The following is a 16,289-nucleotide window of genomic DNA, read 5'->3' on the forward strand; positions in this document are numbered from 1 at the left end:
TGAAGACGGAGTGAGCAAAAACGTATATTTGATTTTTTGCTGTATTTATAATATTTGAGAGAAATACATTTATTTATTACAATAAATAAGCGATTATACCTTTTCAGCCACTTCCTTGACGGAGGCGACAGAAGTACCATATAAATTGTCATTGTACTGGCCAGCTTCTATGAATGAGTGGTTCTGAATATCTTGTTCCATCTGTTCTCTGGATACTACGAAATGGTAATCTCTGCCGTCCACTTCATATTCTCGTTTTGGTCTTGTCGTATCTGCAAATACAAATAACATAGTAGTTAGAATAACCAAAAACGTACAAGCTATTATAGGTCTACAACAATGACATTGATACCTATGCCATTTAGAAATAGCCATAAATTATATTCCATATATAAAATAGAATATGCCATATATTAATAGAATTATAGTGCCGTACCGTATCAACAAGACCTTATGTTTAAATTTGCCATCCAAGCTTTGAAAATTCTCAGATTATATTAGATTTTAAACCATCTTTATGCTCCTCTTGGTTTATAAAACCACTTGGTTTCACCAAGTTCGGTCAAGACATAAACCCTTAGACTACCAACGGGACAATATGTCCCAGCAGAAATGACGAACCTCAGACTACAACTGGGACAATATGTCCCAATAGAAGTTCATCTAATCCCAGTGGGTGAATAGATCATCTAAACTACACAGCAATGAATCCCAGAGGTAGTCTAGGGTCTATTCTGTAAAATACATCAGCAGTTTAGAACTATCTGATCGCCATATTATTGTGAATTGAGGTTATATGCTTTCATGCATGCATGTGTCGGATGCTGGTTTTGTGCTGAATGGAGCTGTTCTAATGTGATTTGCAGTGTCATTTTGAGTTAAAAATAAGTAAATATTTTCATATAATATCAATAATAACATGTGAAATTGAAATTGCAAAGCTATTTACTAAATTTTATTCATTTTATTGTGTTTTTTTTTATTGGGACACATTATCCCAATGGTGAAATTGTATATTTGATATTTGACGGGACAAGCTTCATAGACCCTATTTGGTACCGTAGTCTAAAGGCGCATACAGATATATATCTGTATTTTTACAGAAACTGTAAGATACAGATATAAAAAGCTTGGCATCAGCTGATTAAAAGTGAATTGCTCATGTTCGCGGCGCGTAAATCTGTACGCACCTTAAGGATTAGACAAAGTCAAATCGACCAAGCTTTACATATGATTTCTATGGCAATAGTTACTTTCGATAATTCCAGTGCCCGCATGTGAAGCGTACCCGTTTTGACCATGTTCAAATGTCTTGACCGGGCTTGATGGAACCGAGCATTAACTGTGCGAAATTTGGAAAGCAATTTCGAATCAACTGCATGAAATATAGCCTTTCAACTGTTCAAATGCTAATAAGTACAAGTGGGTAACATAACATCTTGATAGTTTAAATTCTCTAAATAAGAACATATTTTATTGAATCTCAAATTGCAATTTTAACGGAATGGAGTTTACAATTCGAAAAAGATACTTTATACAGTACTTTCATGAATTCAGATATTGATATATTTAATAATTTATGAAAATCCCACAATGAATTAGTATGAAAACAAAGCATGATCTGATCTGAATGTTGAACTTACGTGGCACACATGACCCATATTTTTCAGGATGCTCAGAAATAAGGTCATCATTAATTCTGTCTTTTAGTGGCCCCAATATGATGACCGGCCGAGTATAGTTGATATTTTCCTGGGCCACCGACTCATAAGAAAGAATTGTTTCTTCCGTAGCTGAAAGGCAGACAAGACACCAATAAATAAACATATTCAATCAAAATTATTTGAATTAACTCTAGATATATTGGCTAACATAATGCAAGTTTATATTATCTATTCATATTATCTTGTGACTGTCGAATTTCTTACAAAATTGAAGTTCAATTAATGAATCAAAGTTTCATTATATTTATGTCATAAATTTCACCTTATCCGTTTTTCATATGATATGATATTCAACTTTTTACACTAAGACATAAGTCAAGTCTGAGGATGGCTCTCCACAAAGCGTGACAGCATCTGCACATCCCGTTAAAGTATTTCCTCTTGAAATTCTCATTCAAGTATAATAAAACACTTGCACAACTTGCACAAAAACAAGTCACAAGTAAAATTAGTTATTATATCACATAATATACAGTAAATTTTATCTTTCCTAGAAGAATTATTCCCAGGAATTCACATCAATTGCTATCCAACTAATAACTTATTTTACTCTTCCTAGAATGTATACCACTTCCTTTTTCTACCAGCTTTATAATAACTAGACACTTTCAGATAAAATCTTCTTGTACACACTACTGCGACAGGAGCGGCAGAATTTTCAACCCGTGGTTAATAGCATAGCCACCTCTAATACAAGGCCACGGCCTACGATATTGCAACGTCGCAGTGTAGGCCTAGAATCTAATACATGATTGGCGAAAAAGATTTAAAAAAATACCAGCTGATATTTTTCACCAATCATGTATTAGATTCTAGGCCTACACTGCGATGTTGCAATATCGTAGGCCGCGGACTTGTATTAGAGGTGGCTATGCTAATAGTCATCGACGCCTATTAATATTATTGACATTAGTATTATTCATAATTGAACAGAACCTTCTAGGTTATGTTCATACACGACAAATAATTGAAATCTCTTGAGGCACTCCCTCCATACTATATTGATCTTAGACATAATACATATTTTTATAATTTATATTTTGTATCAGTCTTCAAACATCGAACCCAGAACACCTCATATTCCTAGATTATTTTTGCACCTCACGATTGAGGTTCTGTTGAAAATACTAGTTTTCATCAGTCATGAGACATAAACAAGTTGAGATACATCGAATGTAATCGGGAACCAAGCATAATATTAATTTACATTTCAATCGATTGATTCAATTTTGGATCAAAGCCTGAATTGAATTACTCATCTCTAAAAATTTATTGAAATCAAGTACATCATATATTTCCTACAGCTACGAAGTGTAAACATGCCTCTAGAAGTAATAGAATCGAGGTGAAAATATTAGAACCCTATATCACGTAGCAATAATGCAGAGTGAACTGAAGTTATTGAGTCTATTGGAAGCCTACCGATCATTGATATGCTAAATATTTCAAAAGAAGAAAAATGGAGCAGAATAAACTACTGTAGTTGTTTTAGATAAGAAAATGCATGATTTAAATTAAAAAGTTATGTTTTGCAGCATGAGTTCTGAACTTGCTAATGCGCTAAGGAAGCATACAATTTGAGCATAAATTTTCATAGTATTTATTTATAATAATTTTATTGATATTTTATTTAATTATTATTCTAATTTCAGCCTATTGTTAGTAAACCAATTAAATAGTATTTATAATTTATTCAATTTGAACAATCAACAATTCAAGATATTAGATCTATTCTAAGCAATAAACAAGAATATTATTTTTGCTAACTGTTAGTTCAAGGGTAAACATTTTCAATGAACTACAGTATGTAAAACAAAATATTTTTCGGTATATTTGATTAGGTTGTGCATAGAACTCAATGTTTATAAGATTTGATTATTTTAAATATTTACTTATTTAATTTTTTTCAGAAAAATCATTACACTTGAAGCGTGTGGAAAATCTCACAATAATGATAATGAATATCTTCAAATTTAGTTTGGCCTAAACTGTAAACAGCCGCAGCTTATCAGTAAACGAGTTTTAAAAAACACTTTTTGTTTGATTTATTGTTATACTATGATCATCATCATAAATCACGAATAACTGAACCAAGCTACAAAATATAAGAATAGAAATTTTCTTATAATTACAGGATTATTAGAAAGAGGGACTTTCACTTGATTAATATTGAATAGCTTTTAATAAATGCTGGTATTACCAAAGTTTGATAAAATACATTAAGACTGATTCCAGACAAATTTTATTATTCAAGTTTTTTATTATTGAATTATTTATCATAGTCATACAAAATTTTCAGGCTTTTAGAAGCCTACTATGATAATATGAATGATCATGTTAGTTTTTGATTCATATCAAACTATTTATAAGCATCAATATAAAGTTTATAATGATCTCAAAATAATAGTAAATTATCAAAGTGGAAGCGCATATTGAATGTAAAAAATAGTTACTTTACTATTAAAAGCCAAAACTAATCTGACTAGATCAAATTTCTCTAAAATGCCAATAAGTGATAAAATTTCAAAAACTATACTACTTTAAATGGGAAAATCTATTCTAGATGAAAAACCGAAGCTTATGTTTGTGGAACATCCATGTTACATGATATCTGACAGTTAAGTTTACAAAAACCAACTTCGGGAAAGGGGATTTCAAAATTATTGGGGAGCAGAAATGGAGCTCACTTCAAAACCCGGGTTATGAAAAGGGACTGATACTTCAATAGATAGCTTACCAAATAGTATTTCTATAATGCTAATACTGCTTAAGCTAATACCTTCACTGCTTGGGTCGTCTTGGGTGTAACACAACATGAATGCTGCAACAGAAATTAAAAGCAAAAATTATGCTACGGGGAAAGCAACAAAAGAAAAACTTAGTGCATAAAATTATCAACACTATTTAACATATTTGTGATGAAGGAAAGGAGTGGATATTTACTTATACTGTTTATAATGAAACATGATTATAATAGTAAATTGATGCGGGATTAGGTGTGGAAAATACATAGTAAATAGAAAGGTGGAGGATAATTATGATTCAATTAATCTATCAGAGTTCTGAAAGTTCAAAAATGACAGATTTGAGAAGAATCTTTACCAAAATATTGATGATGCGAGAGCCAAAGGATGAATTGATAGGTTTGAAATTATGGTCATTCAAGAAGATGAGGGATGATAAAGATTATAAGACTGTTGAGAATTATCCTAGAAGTGCTGAACAATATCCATACGAATAACAAGGCATGTGATGTTTGAAAATAATTAAAAAGTAATGAGTGGGAAGTATGAACTAATTTCTTGTGATGTGAGTTGTTTGGTTAGAGTGATATTTAGAATAAACAATATGATAAAAACATGTCTACTTGTGGGAAAGAAGAGTGAAGAGATAAGGTTCCAATATAAAATACAAGATTATAAAAATTATTGATGTAGATATTTCATAATTCAAGGATTTTTAAATTTGCCGAAAAATGAATAAGGTGATTTAAGAATGAAAAAGAGAAAAGTGATAAATAAGGAAGCGAGAGAGATTTAAAAATGAAATTACATACATATTCAATTCATAATATTGGTAGGATTCTGAGGACAAAATAACTGCCAAAAAATACACTTTTCAACAGTAAGTACGGTAATAATTACAATGAAATTGTATTAAATATTGAACACTACATATTCAATGGTTCAGGTGATCTTCAATTTGATACAAAAATAATGACTAGGACACTGGATGCAATACATTGTAGACAATTGAATTGAGGATAGTCACTCTGATAAAATTGTTCAAGATAAAAAATTACAAAATACTTCAATAAAAATTCAAGATAAAAATTGATGAGATACCAAAAAATAAATAATGGGATTCTAGTTGTTGAATAATCCAGTGAAAATAACATTAAAAAAATAAATATTAGAAAAACCAAAAAATACATAAATTCAACAAAAATGTTATAGCTTAGTAAACAAAACTTAGAAATTAAACGGTTTTGAAAACCATTAACAGATTATTAAAAAATCAATGTTCCATAATTATTAGTTCCATTAGCGATGATTGTTTCTCAATTGAGAGAATTTAGTTCCACCAGACAATAATGGACAGAAACTAGAAGAGCTGATGCGAGCTTCATAGCCTACTGTACATTGAAAAATCATGCTCATGCAAGAAACAAAAGTTGAGCTACTCATTTTATGACATTATGTTTTATGGTGTTTCGTTGAAAATTATACCAAAAATGAATGAAATGCATGGAGCAGTTATTATTGTAATGGATTGATGAAATTGATAATTTCATAAATACTTTTGCAATTCTCAATCATTTTCTTCATTATGTGATAAGAACAACTGTGAGATAGTCCTACAGATAAGTAGGAGAGGTTTGAGTTTGTGTGTTTGTGAGTGAATTCAGGGCATCAAAGGTTTATGTAATTCAAAACCCGACAAAATACAAATATATAAGATAATCGGAAACTGGGGAGATGACATCAAGCAAGAATCTACTTCAAGTTAGAAACTAATTATTTATGAACTCCTTTTCAGATAAATGGGGGTTACATTCGGATTCAAAGGAGCTATTAAGCTGTGTTTACACCAAAGTTATTAACAACGTTTTTATTTCTCCGTTCTTATAGAATCTATAAGGACGAAAAAATAAACATTTAATGTGTTTCAAAGTGATGAAAGGAATACATTGATCAAACAAGTTATTCTCGAAAAACCATTGGTGTGTGAGTGGAGTTTGAAGTGGGAGGAATTCCTAAAATGATATGTATTATACCATAGCCACCTCTAATACACTTATTGTATTAGAGGTGGCTATGATTATACTCAATTTAATAAAAATGTTGTGATTGAGCAGCTGAAAATAGTTTTATCTAGTTTCTTTTCCTGTTCAAATACAAAAGTTAAATGATTCGAATTTAAGTGAGTTGCCCAATCTGCAATTAACCCTGGTAGATGTGCTAGTCGGGGTTCGAGTACATATTTTAATGCACAAGATCTTTGACAAGCATAGCTGGGACAGCACACCTACAGTTCTCCCAAAAATATACGACGGAACTAAAATAATTTTCAAGTTACTGCTTTTGTATCTAGTCAACTGTAAGTAAAACTGCAAGTCAATGTTGTGAAAACGTAACAAAAATTATTGAATAGTAATTATTAGATCAATTCATCAACTGTCGTTACTTATTAGCTAAAACAAGCACTCATATTATGATCAATTATATATTTGAAAATCATCAAATATGTTGAAGATACAAGGTATGATCTACGGCATTCATTGACAGTAACCACAGAAATACGCTACAGATAGAATAAGAAGGATAGATGATAAGTAACATTCGCAATCAAAACAGTGCGCTAACATTCCAACGAAAGTGTTGCCAACCTTCCAATTCGAAGAGAAAAAATACTTACGCAGACCAGCTGATTCCCCTTCATAACATGGCGTAGTCGGAGAGTCTGTCAGAGTCAGACCAGAATAGTTGTGAGACAGAGAGGAGAGAGATAGAAGAGGGAGAGATAGAGAAGGAAAGAAAGAAAAATAAACAACATTCAGGTAACAAAAACGTTCACAATACAAGGAGCAAGCACAGTCAATGCAAATTTTGGCATTCAGATTCGACACAGACTGATACAGCTAGATGAGTTCATAGACAATTCACCGTTATCGAAGAAAACGTTATAGGAATATTTAAGAAAAACAAAAATGATCGACAGTATTGATAAATGGAAAAAATATCAACTTTAATAAAGAAATTTTTAATTTTAATGTATTAGATTTTTTCGAGAGGCAACAAGAAGCGAATAAACAACCTATATTGTAAGATCAACCGTCGATCGAAGGAATTTAAATTTGTACATTGAGAATTGAGAGTTTAAACATGGATTCATTGAATACTTAGTTGATTAAAATTAATAAGAAATAATTCGAATATGGATAACTTATGTTTTCGACTAATAGATCAAAGAATCACTGAACACATATTTACAGTTACTACTACAGATAGAAAAATTGAGGAAAAAATATTTTATACATTTCGAAAAGTAGTTATGATTTCAAAAATGTAATTTATCAAAAAAGGCGATCAAGTATTTGCCCAATAAGTTATGGGTGTGGTGGTGTTAATCATGAGGATAAAACTCTAAATTCTATCATAATAAAAAAATATATTACATTTTCCAAGTTCAGATCAGAGAATGAATTTGGATATTAAATACATTGTTATTCACAAACGAAGATTTAATGTAAAAACTACATAAGAGAGAATTAGACTCTAGCATTCTTTGGAGTGAAAAATATTTTTCTTCAGCAATAGAGTTGAAAAGTATATTACTACTCAAATTTTATCAGAGAGTATTTGTAATTCAAACTTTAATAACAAATCAAGATAACTGAACAAAGTTACATTAAAAATGTTCTTCAAGCAAATAAGGTAGAATGATGGAAATACACAATACATGACACACAATCAAAGCACATTTATAAAAAATAGAAACTAATATTTTACAAGGATTCGCTTTATAATTTAATATTCTTGTAAAATGATAAAAATTTAAAATTAAACAAAGTTGAGTGTACAAAAATAATTATCGTTGATATGATTATTTTGACATTAAACTATGGTTCGTACTTGAATTTTCACTTAGTTTCGATATCAAAATATCTTTACTTTATTGATAAATTATGTGATGCATTTACAGAAAGAATAGTTGTATTAAAATAATCAACCTAATATAGTTTTCTAAAATTCTCAGCTCAACTGTGAATGTGATATCACAATGCTGGTGTGAATTATTGAAGTTTTATTTAGTATTAGAGTTTACTGATGACTAATTCCACTAATGGAGTTGAAAATTATAAATGTTTGAATTGCTTAAACTGAGATTACATGAGCATCAATATAAAAATTCTTCCTATTAAATGTTATCAAAAAAATTTAAGAATCACTAATTCATCAAATCATGTCAGCAATGCTACTTAAAATAATTGATTTTTTTTCAATGATAAAAACTGTGTTTTTGCATAAAGTAATAACTTTCCAGGAGAGTTTGAAAAACCAATAATGATCTTAATCCAAATCATACTAGCAGGAATGGAAGCCGAAATAAAATAGGAATATTGCGAAAGGAAAGGTAAATTCCAATCATGCATTTTACATTATCTATATGCAAACAGAAATAAAATGTAAATTGAGTATATTTTTCAATTTTGTCTGGATAGAATAAGATGAAAAGAACGTTTCAAAAGTAGGATATTGTATTCTATTCGAATAATGGGTAATAGTTGATGAAGTACAGATATACAGTAGGCCTACTAGAAAAAATGTCTTTCACAAAATTAAAATATCCATTTGAGATATCAAAGGTTATGCAGTAGTTTTCTGTACAGGATATATTGAATTCAATTTATATGAAATTTGACAACAATAGTTGAACAACATATTTCTATTGCCAAGGAAGGAAAACCCTTCAATGTTAAACAAAACTAGATTGATTAGTAGGACTAGAAATTGAATTCAATCTATCCCTAGAAATAATATATTCAGAATTTCCAAGCAAGAAAACTCAATGGAGCTTTGTAACATGAATAATAATGATAGAATGAAATGATAAATAATTCAACTTACGTTCTTGATCAGAACCGTCCTCGGATTTGTCATCTTTACTTTTCATGAATGGGAACTTCCTACTGAATGAAAAGTTCTTCTTTTTCCTATCAAGAGTCGATTGCTGTGAAATTCAAAGTAAAACTAATGAATAAGCGAATTTCAAACAAACATTATTAGAATGATTGAATTAATTATTATGATAATTACAATTCACAACTTTTATGATTGAGATTCAGGTATCTCACATCCTTATATCCATTAGTACGTAGAGCTCACTGTAATAACTATTAATCACCATGTGAAGGGGCTGAATTACAATTACAAAAAATTAGACTGCCAAGTCGTTTTAAAAGTATTGCAAACGGTTTGTAATGGAAGGAAAAATTGAAGAGTATGATTGTATGTATTGTGTTGATAATGTATGCACAAGTGAACCTCTATTGAACCTGTATTTAATGCATCCATTGTATCCAATGAAGAATACACTATGTATCCATCCTATGAGAATGGGTTATTTTAGGTATAATTGAGTATAATCATAGAGATAATATAGCATAAGTAGATATCCCATGGTATAGGTCGTTCATTTTCCAAAGTTGAAGCTGATTTTTGTTAAATCAAGCCGATTACAGTTGACTGCTGTCTATTATCACTGTTTTGGCGTTATGAGAGTGTAAGAAGGACGCAGTACTATATTGGATATGAGTTCTTCATTCATGTATATTAAAATATATACTGGCTTATACACAAAATAGTATAAGAGATTACCAGTGTCACAAAGCTGTACGAAAAAAGAACTACTAGGAATATAGACTTGATTTATCAGTGAAATTTGGAGCATAAACGCTCTATACCATGGGATATCTACTTATACTATCTTTTCTCTATGATTATACTCACTTATACCCAAAATACCTCATTCAAAGATGAAGGATACATTGTGCATACATCATACACTTCTCTATCACTTTCCATTACGAACTGTTTGCAGCTATCACTTTTGAAAACGACGTAGCAGTCTAATTTCAATATTTAGCGCCACACATGCATGGTGATTAATAGTTATTATAGTGAAGTCCACGTTATAATGGCAGAGGAGGAAGATAGGAGATAAGCGTTGCCGATTCTCTGCCTTCTATGCTATCTATCAATTATTCTTTGCATGTGCATTTTTTTTACAAAAGTTTGGGAATTCGGCATATACACCGTTGTCCCACGAAGAGGTTTACACGTTTAATTTTATATTACGTGCTCATTCATGTACCGAACTTTTTAAAATTTTACACAGTTTACAAAGTAGGTTCTGAAGATATCCTTGGAAAATTTCAGCTCCCTAATCTTTGTAAAAACAAAATGGCGGCATAATAAACATTTTAGCAATTCGCTTCCTATAAAAACTACTTTCATGAATTGATCATTATGTGATTTGTTTACTACGTTGTGGTAGTCTTGTCCCATTTGATGGTGCCAGAAATTGATCAAGCAATCTTCCAACAAGATGGTGCTCCACCTCATTTCGCAAATCATGTCAAGCAATTACTACTAAATGACAAAGTTAATGGTCTTTGAATTGGTCGTGGAAGTGATTTTTTAGATTGGCCACCCCGATCACCAGATCTAACTGTTTGTGTCTTTTTTTCTATGGAGTTACTTGAAGGAAAACGTTTATACCCATAGCTTCAATAATGATGAGGAGCTAATACGATCAATAAAAGAGGAACTTCTCCGGATACCGCGGAGTTTCTTTGTTAGCACTTACGAATAATTTCTTAAGCGCTGTTATCAGTGTGTTGCTGAGGATGGGTTTCAATTTGAATAATTTTGGACTTTAAGGGTTTTCATTGGGCTATATTCTAGTTTTTTTTTTATTTAAAAGTCATATTGCTCTAAAGTGCACTAATAAAAATATTTTTGAATGAATGAATGAATTTATTTGCCAAAAACAAAATACAAAAAAGCTTTACAAAAAATAAATATAAGTATATGCTACTGCACTTAAACCAAGATACATACATTTATTACCAAGATACATACATTTATTTAATTAGATATAATAACGAAATGATATCCTTTATATTATTTTAACCAAAAACGCCTTTTTAAGGTTCTTAATGTATCCTTTTTCAATATACCGCCATTTTGTTTCTACGAAGGTTAGGGAGTTGAAATTTTCCCAGAATATTTTTATAACCTACTTTGTAAACTGTGTAAAATTTGAAAAAAATCGGTGCATGAATGGGCACTTGATATAAAATCAAACGTGTAAACCTCGACGTGGGACACGGTGTATAATACTATCATTCTATCTTTTCTCTATGGTATAATGTAGGTGCCAACCTTGTCGAGCATGACAGGCATGTGTCCCTGGAACTTGACAGTGCGATCGCGCGCGCGCTGCTTGCGTTCCCAGCGCTTCTGCGAGGGAATGATGCCGAGGCCCTCCTTGTCGCCCGACCACAGCACTCGCCTCGCCTGCCACCACTCGTCGTCGCTCGCGTTCGTCACAAACAGGATATCGCCGTAGTGGAACGTCAGGCCGCGGCTCGGCAGGCCGTCGTCTTTCAACGGGTCATAGTCGAACAGCGCCCTAAACATCAAACCACAACTCAATCATCGATTTAAGGACATGTATGTGAGGATACAGCCAAATAAAACTAGATTTACATATTTAGCTTCATTATGACGTTAAAATACAGTTACATAGAATATAGCTGGTTTGAAAATTTATTCAACATAGAGAGTGTTATTTCAAACTCAGAACAAATAAGAAGACCCAAATCAATAATGAATGCTGATTGTCCTGTTTCTATGAGAAATTCCACATTTAGCTACACAACTTCTATGAAACTATAACACAGATAAACAGAATAAAGCTGTTTGAGTATTTTGGGGCAACTTGAAAGTTTATTTATCAAGAATTACTAGTACCCTTGAATGTATTAATTATTTATTTTATTCAGGTGCCACACTTGAGAATTTATTTATTTATTCGTTTAATCATTCAGAATTACACAACTTACAGAAAAGTACCACAGGCTTATAAGCCCAAAACGGTTCCAATTCTAATTTATACAACAGTCCAAATGTAGCTAGGTTATGTGTCTCTTCAACATTCTTCAGTTACACACTCAATCTCCCAATTTACAATTCAAAACACACAAAATTCATTTTTTTATTAAAAAATACTTCTCAATTACTTCTAGAATGGGATAAATACCCGAAAGTAGTCGTGTCACAAGTAAAATAGATAATACAATCAAGGGTACCTACTAGTAATCATTGAAAAAATATAGAATATAGCAGGTTCAAGAATTCATCCATCGTAGAAAGGGTTCTTTCAAATTCAAAACAAATAAGAAAGACTCGAATTGATACTTGTTTATTATTTATTTATTTATTATTATTATATATTTTTTATAATTTTTACAAAGTAGAACTGATTGGGAGAGAAAAACTAAGGATGCTCCTTGTACTATTTCTCTCCCAAATTTAGATAACATTTTAAATGTCCGAAATAGGGTTATGGTTTCACTTTTCTAAAATTTAGTCCATTTTCACTAAGAAACGACGAAAACTAAGAATTTTAAATTTTGACGTAATTCAAAACAAATGCAATTTTTTCATTATATTTTAGATTTATAGTTTTTACTTTCCTCAGCTTGTCAATGCAAAACTAAATCAATAGAATCGTTATTCTTTGCCATATTAAACCTAATCTTATGTCTGAAATTAATATTACTTGGATTGATAATTTTCTGTACAACAATAAAAAAAACGTTGATGAAGTTTCACTAAACTAAATTACTTTTACTTCAATAAAAAATCACGAAATAGAAACAAAAATATGTCAATAGTTGGGTTTGAATAAATTCAGCAATGTAGATTTAAAATAGCTTATGAAATATGCACATACCTGACATAGAATGATCGTTTCTGTGATGTTGGTAGTAATGTTCCCATTGATTGGATGGGCTTGTCATGAGTTTGTCGTGCTTCAAACTTATTGTAGTCTTCAGGCCTGTACTGAGCTACTATTGTAACCGTCTGTCCTGCTCCCTGTGAATACAACAATAATTATTAATGTTGATGTTACAAATTTTCAGGATTATCATTGGAATATACATATTTAACACACTTTCGAAGCATGAATGATCAGTAGACTAGCATAAGTCACGTTAATGACATATTGAACTTTAATAAAACTACTTGAATAGAAAGTTACTAGTACCCTCTTTATATTTTTTATATAAACATAACTAGTTTTGAGCACTCATGTCATTTTCAAGTGTCAAAATGAATTATTATTTTTCAGTAAACAATTATTTCACTTTATTTAGCTAAAAAGGGTACTAGTCTATAATTTTCTATAATAAATAAATAAACATTATTTTGTCAGTGCAACCAAGTATTCTAAACAAAAAGCCATACTTCACAATACAATAGAATTTGCATGTTTTCAAATTAGAGTGCTCGAGAAATCTGAAAATATTCACAACTACATTTGAGTTCAATAATATTCTTTTAGGATATAGCAGAGCTATAACATAACTTCAAGAAAAGTCTATAATTGGATGGATAATAGAAAAACACAACAAATTCAAGGCTATATCCTTGATAATTATTATTCAAGCACAATTATTCAGGACTTCTCATACAAAACCTACATTTCATTCGCTTTCAACATCATAACATAAAAATGTGAATACCTCTGTTTTTTTCCAATATGATCTGCGAATAAAATGTTACAAGCTATGAATACTTGTTTCTTTATTTTTTGTCTTCAACTTTGCTAAGAAATATTGGAGTTTGTTTGAGAAAGAAATTGAATAAAAATTAAGAAATATCAGTGTTGAAAGAATCAGTGAAAATTTGTGCTATTCATAAATTACAAAATAAATTTAATTTATCCAAAATTCACCCGTGAATATGTGGATACGTTGTTTTACTTTATAATTAAACATAATCATAATAAATTAAAATTGGCAAAAAGCTATGAGAACCTACGTTTTCCGGTGTATGTTGTTTGATGTTTAAGAAACAATTCTATGTTAGTTCTATGGCTTGGAAAGTAACTGAATTAAAAAATTGTGAAGACACATAACAAAAGCTGTGAAATCCTAACATGGAAGTGAGTTTATCAGCGACAAGAAACCGTCACATAAAAACATTGTAGAAACAAACTAGCATCAACAAAATGTCAGCCTCAACGTAGCTTGAATGTGTTAGTAGAAGAAATGCTGCAGAAAAGTGGGGCTTGAATTAATTGAGATTTGTGAGAATTGAGACTTGAGTTAATTACCTTGAGCTCGTGAGCGGCGCTCTCATGAGTGGCGTTCTTGAGACTGACGCCGTTGACGCTGAGTATCTGGTCGCCGCGCTTCAGTTCGCCGCTGGCGTCGGCCGGTCCACCAGCCAGGATGAACGACACAAAGATGCCGAAGCCGTCATCTCCGCCCACGATGTTGAAGCCCAAGCCCTGCGGGCCTCGAGTCAGCACTATCGTTCGCGTCTCCCTGAAACCACACAGACGTCGTTCATTAATTTACAAAGTAAACATATATATAAAATCATGAAAATGAAAATTTATTCATTCATTTACAAGTTCCTTCATTTGCCAAGAGAGTAAACATGAACCAAAACTTGAAGATGGAAATTCATAACATTCATTTACAAAAACATATAATGAAGTCGATGATTGGTAGAGAATCAACAAGTTCTTCTTCTTCTTCTTCTTCTTCTTCTTCTTCTTCTTCTTCTTCTTCTTCTTCTTCTTCTTCTTCTTCTTGCCTTCATGGATTAGGCTTTTGCCTGTTCCGACTCACAACAGCATTCTACAAAAAATTTAAATGTTTTGGAGGAATATATTATATCTAAAATTTATAGCTTATACAAGTATAAAATGTTATTAATTTTGAATTTCTTTATCAGCTTTTCCTATATTCTTATTTGATTTCCTCTATTGCCATCTTTTCCGAGGTCTACCAATGTCTCTTTTTCCTATCGGATAAAAAGAATCAACAAGTTTAGCCCGAAATCACCACAGACAAACAGAAAAAGAGTCTGTGTAATTAAATTGGTTAACATGTCATGATATAAAGTGGAACGCATTATATTTGGAATATATTTAGTTATAATAATCAACTGTATAGCCTAGGCCTATTTCAATTTTCAAACAAATCAACGTCATGAAACACCACAGACAAACAGAGGGACAGGACTAATATTTGGTTAAAATTATGATTACTACTTTTTTATGAAAAGTACATTACATAAAGTAGAACAATTTTATTTGGAATATAATATTTATTTTGCATTTTCAATGGAAGCTACAGGTAAAACCCAAATGTTCCCCCTTAACTTGGAAACAATTAACAAATTAAAACAAAAATGTATTAACCTAACAATAAAACTTAATTTACAGCTTGATGAAGAAGGGGTGAAGATCCTGAGGTGACAATGATAAAGAAGATAAGGGAAAGAGAAAATTGAATATTCGATCGTGATGCAAGCTTACAAAAAGACTATGATAACTTATAAAAACTATGATTGGGTTGTTGAATTTCAAATACATTCTTCAGATCATAACCTATAACAAGTCATAGTAAAGTGAAAACTTAATAATTTTATCTACAAACATGAAACTCACACATACTTTTCAGTGCATACTAGGTGAACTAACAAATTTACTATGAATTTAACATCAAAATGAACTTTATTCCGAAGTGAAAAGTGTAAATTTAAAGTATTGTGCTCACTATAACCTTAGTGTACGGTTTCCCCATTAGGGAACTTTGGACTATATACGGTGAGGTGAACTACCCTTGGGTCTCCCCACCATTCAAAGCCATACGCTAATAATAATAATAACTGGTGAGAGAAAGCTTGACGACCGACTGTTTTTGGAAAAACACTATTTCGAACCTGCATTATTTTCCATTATCATGCATAAATC

General features: G+C 31.2%; 1 protein-coding gene across 18 annotated transcripts in view; it reads right to left on the minus strand.

Annotated features, from left to right (window-relative positions):
- The window catches only part of LOC111052229 (disks large 1 tumor suppressor protein), a 748,988-nt gene that overhangs the window by 7,649 nt on the left and 725,050 nt on the right, over window positions 1–16,289 (minus strand). For 14 of the 18 annotated variants that reach the window (XM_039432558.1, XM_039432554.1, XM_039432544.1 and 11 more), the window contains 8 exons: window positions 14,637–14,850; window positions 13,251–13,393; window positions 11,675–11,924; window positions 9,356–9,458; window positions 7,143–7,187; window positions 4,462–4,545; window positions 1,644–1,793; window positions 100–272 (listed from right to left, as the gene is read on the minus strand). In XM_039432558.1, the coding sequence (XP_039288492.1) occupies window positions 100–272; window positions 1,644–1,793; window positions 4,462–4,545; window positions 7,143–7,187; window positions 9,356–9,458; window positions 11,675–11,924; window positions 13,251–13,393; window positions 14,637–14,850 (1,162 nt within the window). The remainder of the gene's footprint in view (window positions 1–99; window positions 273–1,643; window positions 1,794–4,461; window positions 4,546–7,142; window positions 7,188–9,355; window positions 9,459–11,674; window positions 11,925–13,250; window positions 13,394–14,636; window positions 14,851–16,289) is intronic. The other 4 variants (XM_039432512.1, XM_039432569.1, XM_039432481.1 and 1 more) reach the window with 3 other exon arrangements.

The sequence above is a fragment of the Nilaparvata lugens genome, chromosome 1 (assembly GCF_014356525.2).
Source record: "Nilaparvata lugens isolate BPH chromosome 1, ASM1435652v1, whole genome shotgun sequence".
NCBI classification, from domain to species: domain Eukaryota; kingdom Metazoa; phylum Arthropoda; class Insecta; order Hemiptera; family Delphacidae; genus Nilaparvata; species Nilaparvata lugens.